At 34.9% G+C, this 14,717-nt stretch overlaps 1 protein-coding gene across 3 annotated transcripts in view; it reads left to right on the plus strand.

The window, feature by feature from the left end:
- LOC145677738 (major facilitator superfamily domain-containing protein 12-like) overlaps nt 1-14,717 on the plus strand; it is a 64,996-nt gene that overhangs the window by 22,398 nt on the left and 27,881 nt on the right. For all 3 annotated transcript variants that reach the window (XM_081748125.1, XM_081748130.1, XM_081748129.1), the window contains exons 2-4: nt 5,673-6,215; nt 11,522-11,729; nt 13,138-13,255. In XM_081748125.1, the coding sequence (XP_081604251.1) occupies nt 5,927-6,215; nt 11,522-11,729; nt 13,138-13,255 (615 nt within the window). In that variant the 5' untranslated portion in view covers nt 5,673-5,926. The remainder of the gene's footprint in view (nt 1-5,672; nt 6,216-11,521; nt 11,730-13,137; nt 13,256-14,717) is intronic.

A 14,717-nucleotide genomic window follows, 5' to 3' on the forward strand; every position in this document is an offset into this window, starting at 1 on the left:
CGCCGTATTACGATCCTTGTGAACTTACTTGTAGTTAGATTTCTCTGCATTTACTCGTGCCCCTGCAAGCGCTTAATAAGGCTTCTGCATTTCTTTCGATTGTTCTCCTATCAGATTTACATCATCAGCATGTGAATACCATTCAACTTTAGGCCCTGGTTCCTATCTTTGATTTTTCTTATAGCGTACTTCGGAACAAAGCTGAATAATAACAGCGATAACGCATATGCTTGTTTCAGGCCAATCTCGACGTGGAAGCTCGCATTTTTCCACTCGGACTTTACTCTGGGATTCATTTAAACACTTAATAAATCTAGCTTTTTCGGTATTCCAAATTCTGTAAGAATGTTGTACAATGTTTCCCTCCTAACCGAGTTGTAAGCCTTTCTAAAATCAATAAACAGTTGATGTACTGGGTAATATATTCCCATTTCTTTTCGAGTATTTGTCGAATGGTAAATATCTGGTCGGTTTCGACTAAATCCACACTAATAATCTCCAACAATTTCATCTGCGTATTGGGTCAATCTTATTAATAGACTGTTAAGAGAAATGCCTCGATAATTATTACAATCAATTTTGTCTTTCTTGTGAATTGGAACAGTTATTGATTCTTCCACTCTTTTTAAATGTATTCCATACTTTTTTTATATAAAGAAAAAAGTTTCGTAACGATATGTTGAATTTTCTTGTTAAAAACTTAAAAACCTTCAGGACTGGGTAAACCGTGATGGTGGTTATATATTCTACAGCTTAGGAAACCATACGCTCAGACGAACTGTCTATTACGTATATGATCCATGAACAGAAAATTCGATATTTTCCCGATCCTGAACAAGCTTAAGGATTAGTCAGTGCATTACAGAATTTGGAGCTTTACCGATTTTGCATATCCGAAGCACTTAATAGGTGGTAACAGATTATTACGTATGTGACCAATCAGTGAAAAATTTGTTCAAAATATTCATACAATGTATATGAAAGTTAAAACTTAATGAAAAATTTCAAGAATGTACAGAACCACCCGAAACGAAGCTCTTGATGTGCAAATTTCTCTCGCTTTTTCTTTATTTTGCTTCAAAAAGACGGTGTGTGATATTTTGAAGTAAAAATACTACATACAATTTTGCTAGTTATTTTTGTATCATTTTTTAAAAGTACTTATTATATAAGAGGTTAAAATATTATTACATATATTAGTTAATCCTTTGGAATTCATAGTGTAAATATATTAAGATTTTTTTTTTAAAAAACTTTTTGAAATTCGTGGTTTATTTTCGAAGTTTCATATTGTTATCTGCATCAACCACTAATTAAATGAGTTTTTTGTTGTAGAGAAGCGAAACAAAGTCTGCTTTATCAGTTTAAAGCAAAATTTTCAAAAAAGCCCAAAATTTCCCAAGCAAAAAAGCGAAGCAGAAAAACCCGAGTTTTTTTTTTTTTCAAAAAAGCCGGTTTTTTTTCCGAGCCCTTGCATCTCTACTACTATGTACTATTACTTCCTTTTTCAGTACTGATTTCCGTAAAACAAAAACGGTAAATGCTATCAAGATTTTTTCCAGTCGATTCAGTATCCGAAAATAGGTTTCATCTGCTCCATTGAAACTTTATTCAATCTGGAAGTGATAAAATTAGACATACCCGCTAGTAGAAAGCGCAAAGCGCTTTTTTTGTTTTTCAAACGATTCAGCGTATCAAGACTATCTACAATACTTTACTATCAACCGAAAGTGGTTCAAATTTACGATTGTTTCCGGTTTCAATACTGATTTCTGGAGGATGTGGCTTAGTGGTAGAGCGTTCACCTCCGGTGCTTGGGGTCCTTGGTTCGATCCCAGTTCATGCCGTGTGGACTTTGTGGTGGACAAACACCGTGCTAGTAGGTTTTCTCCCACTCCCGTTTCCTCCCACTTTCTCCATTCCACGATTTCACTCATTTCTCATCATCACCGTCTCCTTTAGCCTAACCGGCATAACCGTGGGACGTAAAACTTCATTTCATTTCATTTCATTTCAATACTGATTTCCATGGACCAGAAACATTAAAAGATATCCATGAATGGCTTTTTGCAATCGATTCAGTGTCCCAAGAATAGGTTTTATCTTATTCCTTATCCCTCTATTCAAATCTGAAGTGGTTAAAATAAACGATTTTTGGTTTGAACCTTTATTACCATAGAACAAAAACAGTATGGAATAGCGAATAATGGCTTTTTATATAAATTCAGTCCGAGGAACAGGTTTTGTCTTTAATCTTATTACTCTAATGCAACCAGCACTCATAATTATATGCGCTACTCCAAGTTTGAGTACTGAATTCGCATAAGTTTGCAAGTCTTCGTTTCACACTGTAAAACGATACTCACTTGCTATGTTATACTTGACATCTTCATTTTACATATCCTTATGCTTGTTTTTGTATTAAAATTTTCCCTTATCTCCACAAATAATAGTAGTTTTGGAAGATAAAAAAAAAAAATAACTATATTTTCGTCAAGGGGCTCAGGTGATTTTATTCATATTTCAGAAGTCCATTATTTCATTAACATCCTTCAATATACCATGTGTAACACTACAGTTAGAAAAATTCGGAAGGCACAGTTTAATGGTAGAAGTCAGTACTTTCATAGGATTTTCTCGAGAACGACTCTAGCGATTTTGTACATATTTTGTTAACAAATATTTCACTGATATTCTGCAGTGTGACAGTTCTTTCTGTTGGAAAGTCCAGGGGTAGCAATTTACTTGCCGGGTGCACTTTTCTCAAAAACGGTTGTAGTATTTTCTTTTTACATATTTCATACGTAATGTTCGGTTATCCACACAACAATATGGCATAATACACTTTTCTGACAGAACTTAAGAAAAGATAGTTCATTGATGAGCTGGATTTTATTCTAGCGATTTTCTCGGAAACAACTATGATTTTTCTTGATATTTTGCTAAGTAACTTCCTCATTTATTTATCTTCAAATAGGCATATTTCTGAAAAAAAAATGAAAGTAGAGAGATTGATACAGGGAGTTCTGTTGGAAACGACTACAACGATTTTCTTAATATTTCGTAAATATATATTTCATTAAAAAAAAAACAGTCCATTTGATACAACTTGTCCTTTCTGACAGTTGCTTTCCTGCACGTGGTCATAACAATCATTCAAGAAGAACTGTTTTTATGGCAACAACACAATACGTTCATCCAATTATAGTGGCTCATTTCTCTCGCTCTGTTAATGATAAACATTCAACCTTTTCTGCACGTTGCCAGTTTGAATATAAACAAATGCACATTGTTTTAGTCGAATGTCAACTTGAGTAGTAGACCTACTGATTATTGAGAGATTCTTTTTAGTTCTTTTTTGTGTTATTTAATTTTATAAAACTGAGATTTACTTGCAGTGAATAATTTCGTGTTTCAATACCCGACGCAAAAGCTGGCAACGCAGCATTGAGCACCACGTGTGCACAGCGAGCTGTCAGAAAGGACAAGCAGTATCAATTGCAGTATATTATTGAAGTGAATTTTACTATTATTTCTATCATTATAATTAACTGGAATTTGCATATCTGACCATCTATCTGTTCCACAATAACTTGCAAAATGTATTTGGTTGATATTTGCCATATGCCTTCACCAATCTTAAAATATAAAGCGTATGTTTGGGTCAAGCCTGTCGAAAGTAAGGGTTAAAATTAATTCCATGTTGTTTAAGTTTACATATATATACATGATGCGGTAACATAATACAAGAGACGAATTTAGTTTATTTCGAAAATAAATAAATAAATAAATAAAGCTGCTTACCAGTAACTTTTTTAATTTTGCCCGATTTTCATGAAATGTAGAGTGTATTATTGTAGTAATAGCAGTAGTAGTAGTAGCAAGGCTTCCCAATGGGGACTGCCGCTTAGATTTGAAACCAATCAAAGGAGAATGGGTTGAATTAATCTCATATCAAAAGAATAAGTTTAACTGTAACTTCCCTAGAATTATCAGATTTTTATGAAACATGGCATGTACATTCTTGGAGTCTTCCCAAATTGGCCTTTTCTAGAAACTTGTCTGATGTTAACTTCAATATTTCTTTTTTTTTTTTAAAAAAAAAAAAGGTTAAAAAATAATTGCATGAATATCATTGAAATTTTAAGAATTATCGTATTGAAATTGGTCAGGAATGATTGGTATTGAAGTTAGTCATGTACTTATAAGGTATTGAAAATCTTCAACTTAAAAAAAATAGCCTCTTGTTTCTGCAGTGTATGGGTTTACTAGTTACCGTAGAGAAAAACAAAGAAAGATTTTAGTTTTCCGAGTTGAAAGTAAGTAGCAAACGAACTTTTTCTCTGAAATAACATTTCTGATTTATGAAAATTTAAAATGTGAAAGTCAATATTTTTTAAAGTGATCCATTGATATTGTTTGTTACAGCAGTGATATTCAACTTTTTTTTCCCCCACGTACCTTTAACAATACTTTTAACATTCACGTGTATACCCTCAGATTTATACAGGGTGATTTTTTTAACTCACGGATTTCATATGAGTCTAGAATTTCTAACCGAAGTCCGATTTCCATGCGATTTGTGGCAAATGATCATGGAAGGATGGGAGATTCATGGAACTCTGTTTACTGATTTAAATTCATCCGGGGTAACATCGACCACGCCTCAAGAAAAACAGCAAATATTCGCCAGTGTACCGTACAATTGTAATGAGGTTTTGGATTTTTGAAGCGAAATTGCAGAATACATATTAAGTGTTAGTGAGAATACAAATTAAGTGTTTAGTGGTAACACCTATAAATCACATGTTGAATAGCTATAGCCGGTTTCTTGCGACAAATGACGGAGAGATTTCTTGGGCGACCTAAGGAGTAGATAAGTGACATCTTCCACAACACCCGCCTGCGGGGTCCGGTGCTTCTCTGTCTCACTTAGAAGCGATCCTGTTTCTTCCAAGTTATTCACTAGCAACTATATTATGTTCCTGTCTGGGGTAGAACGTAAAACAAATTTGTTTCTAAATGCTTTTTGCGTAGCAACAACAGATTCCGTTCTCCAAAAAACTTTTAACGACAAACTCATGTTGCTCCATGTTAAACTATTCTCACTGTGTCCTGATCATACTCACACAGTAGCACAGAACCGTTCAGCACAATTCCCAATACAACGACCCAGTTTCCTGTTTCTTATTGACCTTGGCTAGGGTGCTATCTAACGAAGAAAACTCAAATCTCCACACCGCATCAAACCTCATTCCAATTGTAAGGTACACTGGCGAATATTTGCTGTTTTTCTTGAGGTGTGGTCGATATTACCATAGATAAATTTAAACCAGTAAACATAGTTCCATAAATCTCCCATCCTTCCTTGATCATTTGCCACAAACCGCATGAAAATCGGACTTCAGTTAGAAATTCTGGACCCAAATGAAATCCACGAGTTTGAAAAAATCACCCTATACTATCTATTAATTCAAATTACAGATAACTATATCAACAATTTACTACTTCTTAACTAAATAACTGTGTTACATGAAATAAGTATTGTTCCCCTAAAAAATCTTCTGTAACTCTAAGGGTACGCGTGCTCCAGGTTGAGTACCACTGCTAGAGTATTGACCTCTATTGTGAGCTAGCGGTTACTTATTTGTTTGTGTGTCTTATATTTTCAGGCATATCAATAACGGTAAACGGTCAAGATGATTGATAGATGATTTCATTGAAGGATTAAATTCAGCAGATTCAAAGGTGTGCAGATGGAAGCATTTGCCAGTATCTATTTGCTAGTGAATAGTAGTTAATCAACATCCTCTTTGAAACTAAAAAAGAGGAGAAAAAGGGAAGTAAAATAGCATCATTTGAGTAGAAATATCTATTACAAGTAGTAATGTGTGAAATATAATAGTGATACTTACTGAACCTAAATATGGAAGGTAGCGAACTAAGTTTTGTTGGCTTTCGCCTACCGTTACGCCTACGAATAGCATATGGTGTGGGCCATGTTTTGAATGATGTGTGTGCTTCAATGTGGTTTACGTATCTTCTGGTATTTTTCAATCTAGTCCTTAAATTTGACAGCTTTCTATCAGGAGTAGTGCTTCTAATTGGACAGGTAGCAGATGCATTGGCTACTCCCTTTGTAGGCTTGGAATCAGATAGAATAGATGATTTTTGGCTTTGTAGGTATGGTCGAAGGAAAACATGGCATTTAGTAGGTAAGTTGGACGTTATTATACTATTGTGTTCTGTTTGATGTTTTTATCGTATTGTATGTTTGAATCTAAAGAATAGCACTTGCATATAACCTAATGCATTATAAAGTTTTATGTATTCGGTTATTTACGTTTTTATAATGTATTTCGGTTGCATCAGTTGCATATATTGTTATAAGCAACTTGAATGAGAGTTATATTTTTATTTAATGTTTTCTTTAAATAGACCAAGGACTTTCCGTTCACTTTTTGTGTGCATGTTCACAAGTTAAAGGAGAATGTCTTGAATAGAATTCCGGACATTGGTTCGTATTCCCCTTCCTGATCTCGTAGTTGCATAAGAATGTGAAATACAATCAACTGAATGGTCAGCATGCTGTAACTATCACAAAAAGAGAAAGACTATCAATTAGCAATCCGTCAGTCTTAAGTTTGAAATATAATCATTTCTTCTAAATCATAACCTATGCTTAGTTATTATTTCCTACTCTCAAGAATGTTCTATGGAGGCATTTTTAAAATATAATCAGTCAATCAATCCATTGTACAGGAAATTGTTTCGAATGCTTGACTTCATACCATAGTAGTTTGTAAATTCCCTCCCCACTATCGTCATTGTACCGATTTTTTTTCATTATTCATTTATATGAACTCATCCCATAAGTAGTGTCGTTTTCCGTATTCTGCTGCAATGACTCCTGACGATTTAAAAAAAAAAAGTGTCATAGCTATGTCATATAGGGCACTTTATTGTGCAACATTGTATAAAAAGAGAACGGTGTGTTCCACGTTTTGGAATTGTGGCTTGTTTGATGATAACAGTATCGGAGGACCACATACTGCATGTCATTCTGTATGAATTTCACCAGGAACATTCAGCCATCGCAGCGGCACAGAACATAAATGCCGTATATAGTCAGGATGCCATGGATGTGCGGAAGTGCCGGAGATGGTCCAAAGGTTTTGGTCTTGGGAAAGAAGCCTCATTGATAAACCAGGAGAACGGAGACCTGTGCAGCTGGACAGCGGTGCCCTGCGAGCAGCAAGGAGACAAATTTAATGCATACTCTTCAAGAACTGGCCAGCAAATTTCCTGTCGCCTATTCGACCTACAAGACCTTTGATACGTGTCGAAACTCGATAAATGGGTTCCCCATGTGTTAACGCCTCAACAGAAGCAGCAACAAGTGGATATATGCATTTCTTTCCTAACATATTATAGACTTGAACCATTTCTGGACAGAATGTGACAGAGAATGGAAAGTGGGTTTTCTACTATATTACACACAAACGTCAGTGGGTACATAAAGCGGGCCACAGAAACTGCCAGAACAAGACCTCTACCCCTCCAAAGTGATATTGAGTGTTTGGTGGGATATCCAAGGGACAGTCCATTTTGAGCTCTTGCCACGTAACCAGACAATCAATTAAGAAAACCAGACAATCAGATATGTATTGTCAGCAGCTTAAACGCTTATGGATTGCATTGTTGGAGAAACGTCCTTTCGCAGGAGTGTATTCATCTACAATGCTAACGCGCGTCAACTCACGGCAAGAAGGACCTATACTAAAATCGAGGAATGTGGCTGGGAGAAAATCCCCTACTTGTTGTTTTCTATTGATCTTGCACCAGCAGACTATTATCTTTTTCACAGCCTGCATACCCACCTTTCCGGTAAAACACTGCAAGATGAGGATGACATGCGACTAACAGTAACCTAGTTCTTTACCTCAAAAACGAGTTACGTCTTTCATAACAACTGGTTGACAGGAGGAATGTTGTGGAGTCCGATGGAGATTGTTTTCCTGACTAATCGTGTTACACCAGCCATTGTCAGAAGAAGTGAAGAGTCATTTCAAAATGATCAACATATCCGCTTGCGAATGTTGACACATGAGTTGAACAATTCATTCGGTACGGCTACGATACTTTGCACGACAAAAGTATCTGACAAAGGAGGAAAAAGTCATAGAATGATGCTCTTTGGATCTATAATGACGGACGATAAATCCTAGAAACTGCGTCTTACTATCGAAACAAAGCAGTCCAGCATGGAGTGGAAACATTCATTCCGACTTTCAGCCGTTCAAAAAATTTAATTACCTACTGTGCTCAAACAATCCGCTAACAGTTCTCTGGGATGTTTCCCGTGTGGAGTTTCGTCCATTTAGGACCACTGTGGCTGCTACTACCTACCACTAACACATCAGCGAAATTGTGTAGCGCTCTTAGTGAAGCATGCCCCAGGAAACATTTTCCAAATAATTGTTTCACGACAAACGCTCTTTCAAATGTTGCTCAACACGTTGTTGAAAATTGTTCAATTTGGCTAGAAGGTGCACCAGCACCATCCACGCATTCTGGGTTTAGCTCCATCAGCCTTCTATCTTTTCCGTCTCCTCAGACAATTCATGGACAGCCAGCGATTCGTTTCTGTTGAAGACCTTAAATCATCCTCCATACTTTGTTTATACGCTTAGAAGATAACTTCTGTGAACATGATCTGGCAAAACATACCACGCTGGGAGGAATGTGTCGTGCGTTTTGATTCTTGGTGGCTATTTGTAAGAACTTCGGCAAGAAAAGTAATGGTTTTAGCCACTGTATATAGGGGATTAACAAGTCAAATATTACAAATTTGCTCTAATTATGTATATTTCAATATTGTGTAAAGAATGGTCAAAACTTTCAGCACATTTCAGGAATGAAAATATATTTCTGATAAATACATTTTAAGAAATTTCAAAACCTAGAAAGTCAGGGAAAACCATAATTTGATTAGGCAAAAGGTAAGGAAGTACATAATCGCCTTAGTATTCTCGTCGCAACCTAATCCTGACAGCCGAGATACGCATCTTCAATTCGGGCCACTCCGCGCCGTTACATAGTTATTCACACTATGCACGAAAAACATTACTTAGGAGATCAATTCAATGAGCTAATTGAGTGTAAGCATATGAAAATATCAATACAGAAATAAATATATAAAATAAAAGATACTAGATTTATTAGTAACAGTTTATGAAAATGACGTCACGATTCAGAATCAGAAAGAAAGAAAGAAAGGAGTAAAATGCCAGCAGCTAAGATGCAAGTCTCTTGCAAGTGTTGCAAGATTATAAACTTGAAAAATCTTATATCAGAAACAATACCAATTAAATTAGTTGATTGATCAATGTTGGAAATCTTCCACAGTGGATAGCAAAAGGCTTAATATTTTTTATATATAAATTAAATAGAGTAGCTACCCTGTAAGAAATTTCTTTACCTGCTAGTAAATTAAACAAAAGAAAGAATGGGACTCAGGTGTAACTTTTGCAATTTTTGTGCAGATGGTGACATGCTCTGCAGTGCGTAGTGTGGGTGTAGTGAAACTGATATCATGAAGAGTGTTGAGCGCGAAATTGAAAACATGAATGAATCCAAATTATTATCATCTCAGTATTATCGCGAACACGAGAGAAGGAAACCTCTTCAAAGTCAAACAAAGTAAATTGTCATCAATGTGTACGCTTGACTAAGAGAAAAATATGCAGACAAAACTGTTGAAGAAATTGTTGATATGATTGTTGCCGGGTCGCTGCTGATTTACTCACTGCCAACGTAGAGTTGCGGTGCTTTGAGAAAAAAAAAATCGTATTTTTAATTTATTGTGTGCGAGGGTGGCTGCTCGTGTTTCTCTGCTTATAATTAACCTTTTCCAGGTAAGACATATGAAGATAACTTCATTTCTTATCCTTTCGTACTTTAATCAGTCGAAATGAATAAGCAAACTGATGTTCATGCTTTCGGGTTTTACTTGTGAGGATTCCAAATATATCACGTGCGAATTTCACATACATGTATTACTATTATCGTGTTTTCATGAATTATTAAAACCAAATGGGCCAAGAAACATATTTTTCGTTAGCGGCAGGAAAAGGACGAGAAATCACAGCTCCGTGCATATCAGCTGAGGCTTAGAGCAGCGCCAGTTGAAACAACTGGCGATTGAGAACTAAACCAAGACACATACACACACACTAAGGCTTCTCTGTGAAAAGGTTCACGCGCCAACATGTAGTAATGCTCTCGTGATTCGGCACTCAAGTTAACATTGCGTTTAGTATACACATCTCGCTCTATATAATTAGTAATGGAGTAATATGTTTCTGTCGATTTTTTTCTCCGTTATTTTACTTTTTTTTTTCTTTTCTTTCTTTTTTTTTCTTTTTTTTTTTTTTTTTTGTCATGACAATGTTTACAAGAGAAAATGAAAATTTGGAGGATTGGAAATATACGAAGTATTTTAATAATGCAGTACAATTATTAACGAGTGAAATGCATGCAATGTTTGATTTAGCTTGCATTATGTTGGCATTAATGTGGGAAATATCAGACAAAGAATAAATTAGCTACTAATAAATTTAAATAGATGACTTACAAGATCTGAAAATAATGTAAAAAGATGGGCACATATGTGTATCGAAGAGTAATGAACTGAGCTCACTGTCTTAAAATAAACTTCTGTCTCTTCTGAAAATCTTTTTAATACGCATTGATTATATAGAGCGTAAGAGAATAAAATAAAATAAATCTGTGGAGATTGCCAAAACTCCAAAACCTCGCCTTGCATCCACTGCTTTTTAAGACATTCTACACAACATTTCAGTTTTGTTTGGAATCATTTTCAAGCGCAGATATGACACAAGCCGGAATCTATTTATGATTACATTTATATATCACTCCAAAAACCTGTGAATAGAAAAATTGGCACCGAGTATTCTGTGGTATTGGTGCAAACTGAGATTTTGAGTTTTGTAGTATATAACCAAAAGCATAGTTTAGTAAGTAGAAATTGTTTCAGTCATTGCGGGATTTTACCTAGTAATATTAGGAAATAATGCAAAATAATGAATAATTGTTTATATATAATTATAGTGAAGTTATACATTAAAGTTCAGTATCATTAATTACCATTTGACGATTTCTAAATTTTAGAAAGTCCTTGAGCCTGTTTGATGAACGAAAACAGGAAAAGTCACAAAAATACCTTAATCAGACTTTGACAAACGTATATGATTTCCATGAAGCGTCCTCCTCATATTATAAATATATTTAAACGTCAGAGTATATGAATACAAAATGTCTCAATACGTGCCCGAAATGTGTGTACTTACAAATGTAACATAAATTGGTGGATTTCTATTGGTGAAATTAATATAATACGAGTATTTATGAAAGATTTAATCTAAATTTTGATTGTTGTCATAGTAGAGAGGCAGATAGTTATTAAGTAATGATTTATTTATTTATTTATTTATTTCAGGAACTATTTGTGTTCTTGTAAGTTTTCCGTTCATATTCATGCCCTGCATCCACTGCGATGAGAGTCATGAATGGGCTAAGCTTATTTATTATGCTTCCTTCGTTATAATATTTCAATTCGGATGGGCATGTGTACAAATATCACATTTGTCACTGATTCCAGATCTTAGCCATGACGAGAATGTACGAACGGAGCTTACAGCAATTAGGTAAGTTGGATGAAATAGATAGGTGAAAGTAGGTAATAAATTCATAACAAGGGAAAATAAACACCAACACACTTTGTCAATTTTGCCAAACAGGTATTTTAAGTAAACATATATTTAAACTTACTCGTGTCATCTTGAACGTAGATCGAAACAGCTTCAATGGTAACACTAGTCTTCCTTACTCATCATCATAGATATTATGCCATTATTGGCAGGTCACTTGCTGCAGACTGAGAAACTGCACGTACCAAAGTCTGTACTTAACCTCTTCATTTTCGTGAAGGAATTTTCTGTTTCAATTTCGTCCATACTTTACCCTCTTTCTCCCCCTCAGAACTATTTTGGACTAAAGATACAGTTCCTTATCCAAAATAGAATAGAGTAGAGTACCCGTGTTACACGGATATACCTGTATACAGTAGTAAGTAAAACAACATCGCAAAACATGGATAGTAATTCCTAATCAACAGTAGATACAACAGCGCCTTGTAGAGCAGTAAGCTGTCGGAAGTTCGAGAAACCAATTTTTAAAGTATCCTAGATTGAAAACTATGGGACTTACCTCAAGCAGTGTCTTAAATCATACAGGAAAGTAAGACCAGCTATCAGAACAATTTCTAGAAGTTAATCAACTTACTCTTGTAATATTCATTCTATCGGTCGTGCATGGGATTTACTTAGGACTTTTACTAGTTTCTATACGATTTAGGGTTACGTTCAAGCTAGGGTGCTTAAAAATACGCTGTTTCGAAATTTCGGTAGCATATAACTATGAAAAGAAGCGATGTTCCACCCATGTTGACCAGAATTTTCATTCTTTCATTTGAGGTAAGGAATGTAATACATGTTATTTAATAGAAAATAGTAAAATATATGATCATATAGCTCAAAAGAAGGTTAACGAGACAAGAAGGGAAAAAGGTTAGAAGAAAATAAAAAAATTAAGTATATAGAAATATGAAAATTCAGGGAACCGAGAATCGAACCCTTGTCTCCGGCTTACTATGTCGGTGTGCTAAGCAGTCCGTTTCCAAAACAGACAGATACTTTTCACTTTAGTCGTTTAATTCATACATTCAGGAGTATACCACTTATGTTGGCATACCCCAGTCTATAGTAATGAGCTTCCACATCAATTGGAGCTCCAACTACAGGAGTCAGAAGGTGTTTGGCTGTTCTGGGAAGCGGACTGGGTGGCGTAGTGGTTAACGCATCGGGAGATCCCGGTTCAGTCAATCACTTTGTCACTCTTTGTATGTTATTGAATTCGCTCCTACAGAGGATTTGGTGTGTAAAAAAAAAGTTTTAATCGGTTGTTTCCTCCTTTCATTAATATAATAGATAATGTACTTTCTGCATTACCGCTATGTTTTATTAGTAATTAATTAATTAAATTTAATCTTTTTAGGTACGGCTTTACTGTCTTTTCCAACATACTTATTTATGTGACTACTTGGGCTGTTTTACATATTACGAATGAGACTGAAGAAGATAGAATTGGACCAAAAGATGAATATAAATTTCAGGTATGTTTGTGCTAATTGTTTACCACAATGAAATAAAATATTCGATTGAAAACTTCACTCCAAGATAGGATTTATTTCTATCATTCAACCGCAGCTTTACTCCTTTTAACAATTTCTACCTCAAATCACTCCTTCAGTTATTTATCTCAAATTCAGTACCAACCATGGAAGTAAATTTGGTGTGGATTGGAACTTCATGACTATGCTTATTTGTAATCTTTAGTTATTTTTAAAAAGTAAACGTATTGTACAAGGCATAGGTCTCCGAAATACGGTTTGAAAAATGAATTTTCGAACCCGATCAGAAATCAGTGAACAAGCAAGAGAAGTTAAATGGAGGAAAGAAATGAAGGAAACTGTAACAAGAAAGAGAGGGGGTGATAATAATAATTTGTGACATATATGGAAAATTTGTTATAAAATTGTGAGCTTTATTAGTAGACGTAAGTTAATAGTTCCCGTTCTTATTTTGCAGTCATGAAGGTCCTAGCTTCGAACCAATGATCGATTATCCTGACAGTATTTTTAGAAAGTGTTGGCCTCAGTCTCACCAGGTTTTTGCCGTATATATAGCACCTGACTGACTGACGTCTTCTTCTGACTACTTCTATCGTTCCATTGTTGTTATTGATATTCATTGTTAATAGTTCTAATGTAAATTGGCCTCGTAGTCTGTATGTGGAACTTTGTTAAATAAATACATATTGCAGTTACTAGTGAGCCATTTCCATGTCTAATCACGAAACAAGAAGTATTTGCGCTTTTACTTATAATATGCGTGACCGGGATCCAGAATTTATCTTTGATAAAGAAATTCGGAGGCGCATCTCTACTTTCTGTGTAGTAAGGTATTTCATTCCAAATAGTGATACATATTTATGTTAGTTTAGTTTCTCTCCATTTTTTTCTAATCGTATTAACCCTAAGTTTTGACTTATATGTGCCGAAGTTAGGAATGATAGTGAATATATATATATATATATATATATATATATATATATATATATAAATAAAAGTCACTATGTTTGTGACTTAATATCTCTTGAACCACCCGACCGATTTCTATCAAATTCTCAACATAGATAAGGTTCGGGCCTGGGATGATTTTTATCATTTCATTTTGTCAGTTTAAGTTAAGGGAGGAGGAGGAGGGAGATATATAAAAATGATCGAAAATTGCGATATTAGTGTCGAATCAATAGTTTTCGAGGTCGCTGAGAGATGAACAGTGACACTTACGATGCCGTTTAAATCCAAATTCAGCTCCTCAGCTTAGGGGAAGGGGAGATATATAAAAATGATCGAAAATGACCGATATTATGTAGTGTCGAATCCATATTTTTCGGGGTTGCTGAGATGAACAGTGACACTTCCAATGCCGTTTAAATCCAAATTCAGCCCATAATAGTAATATTTAATTCGTATTTATATAGATTACTTATTTTCTGATTTTACATTATAT

This window comes from Thermobia domestica, chromosome 2 (genome assembly GCF_964235325.1).
Source record: "Thermobia domestica chromosome 2, izTheDome1.hap1.1, whole genome shotgun sequence".
Classification (NCBI taxonomy): Eukaryota; Metazoa; Arthropoda; class Insecta; order Zygentoma; family Lepismatidae; genus Thermobia; species Thermobia domestica.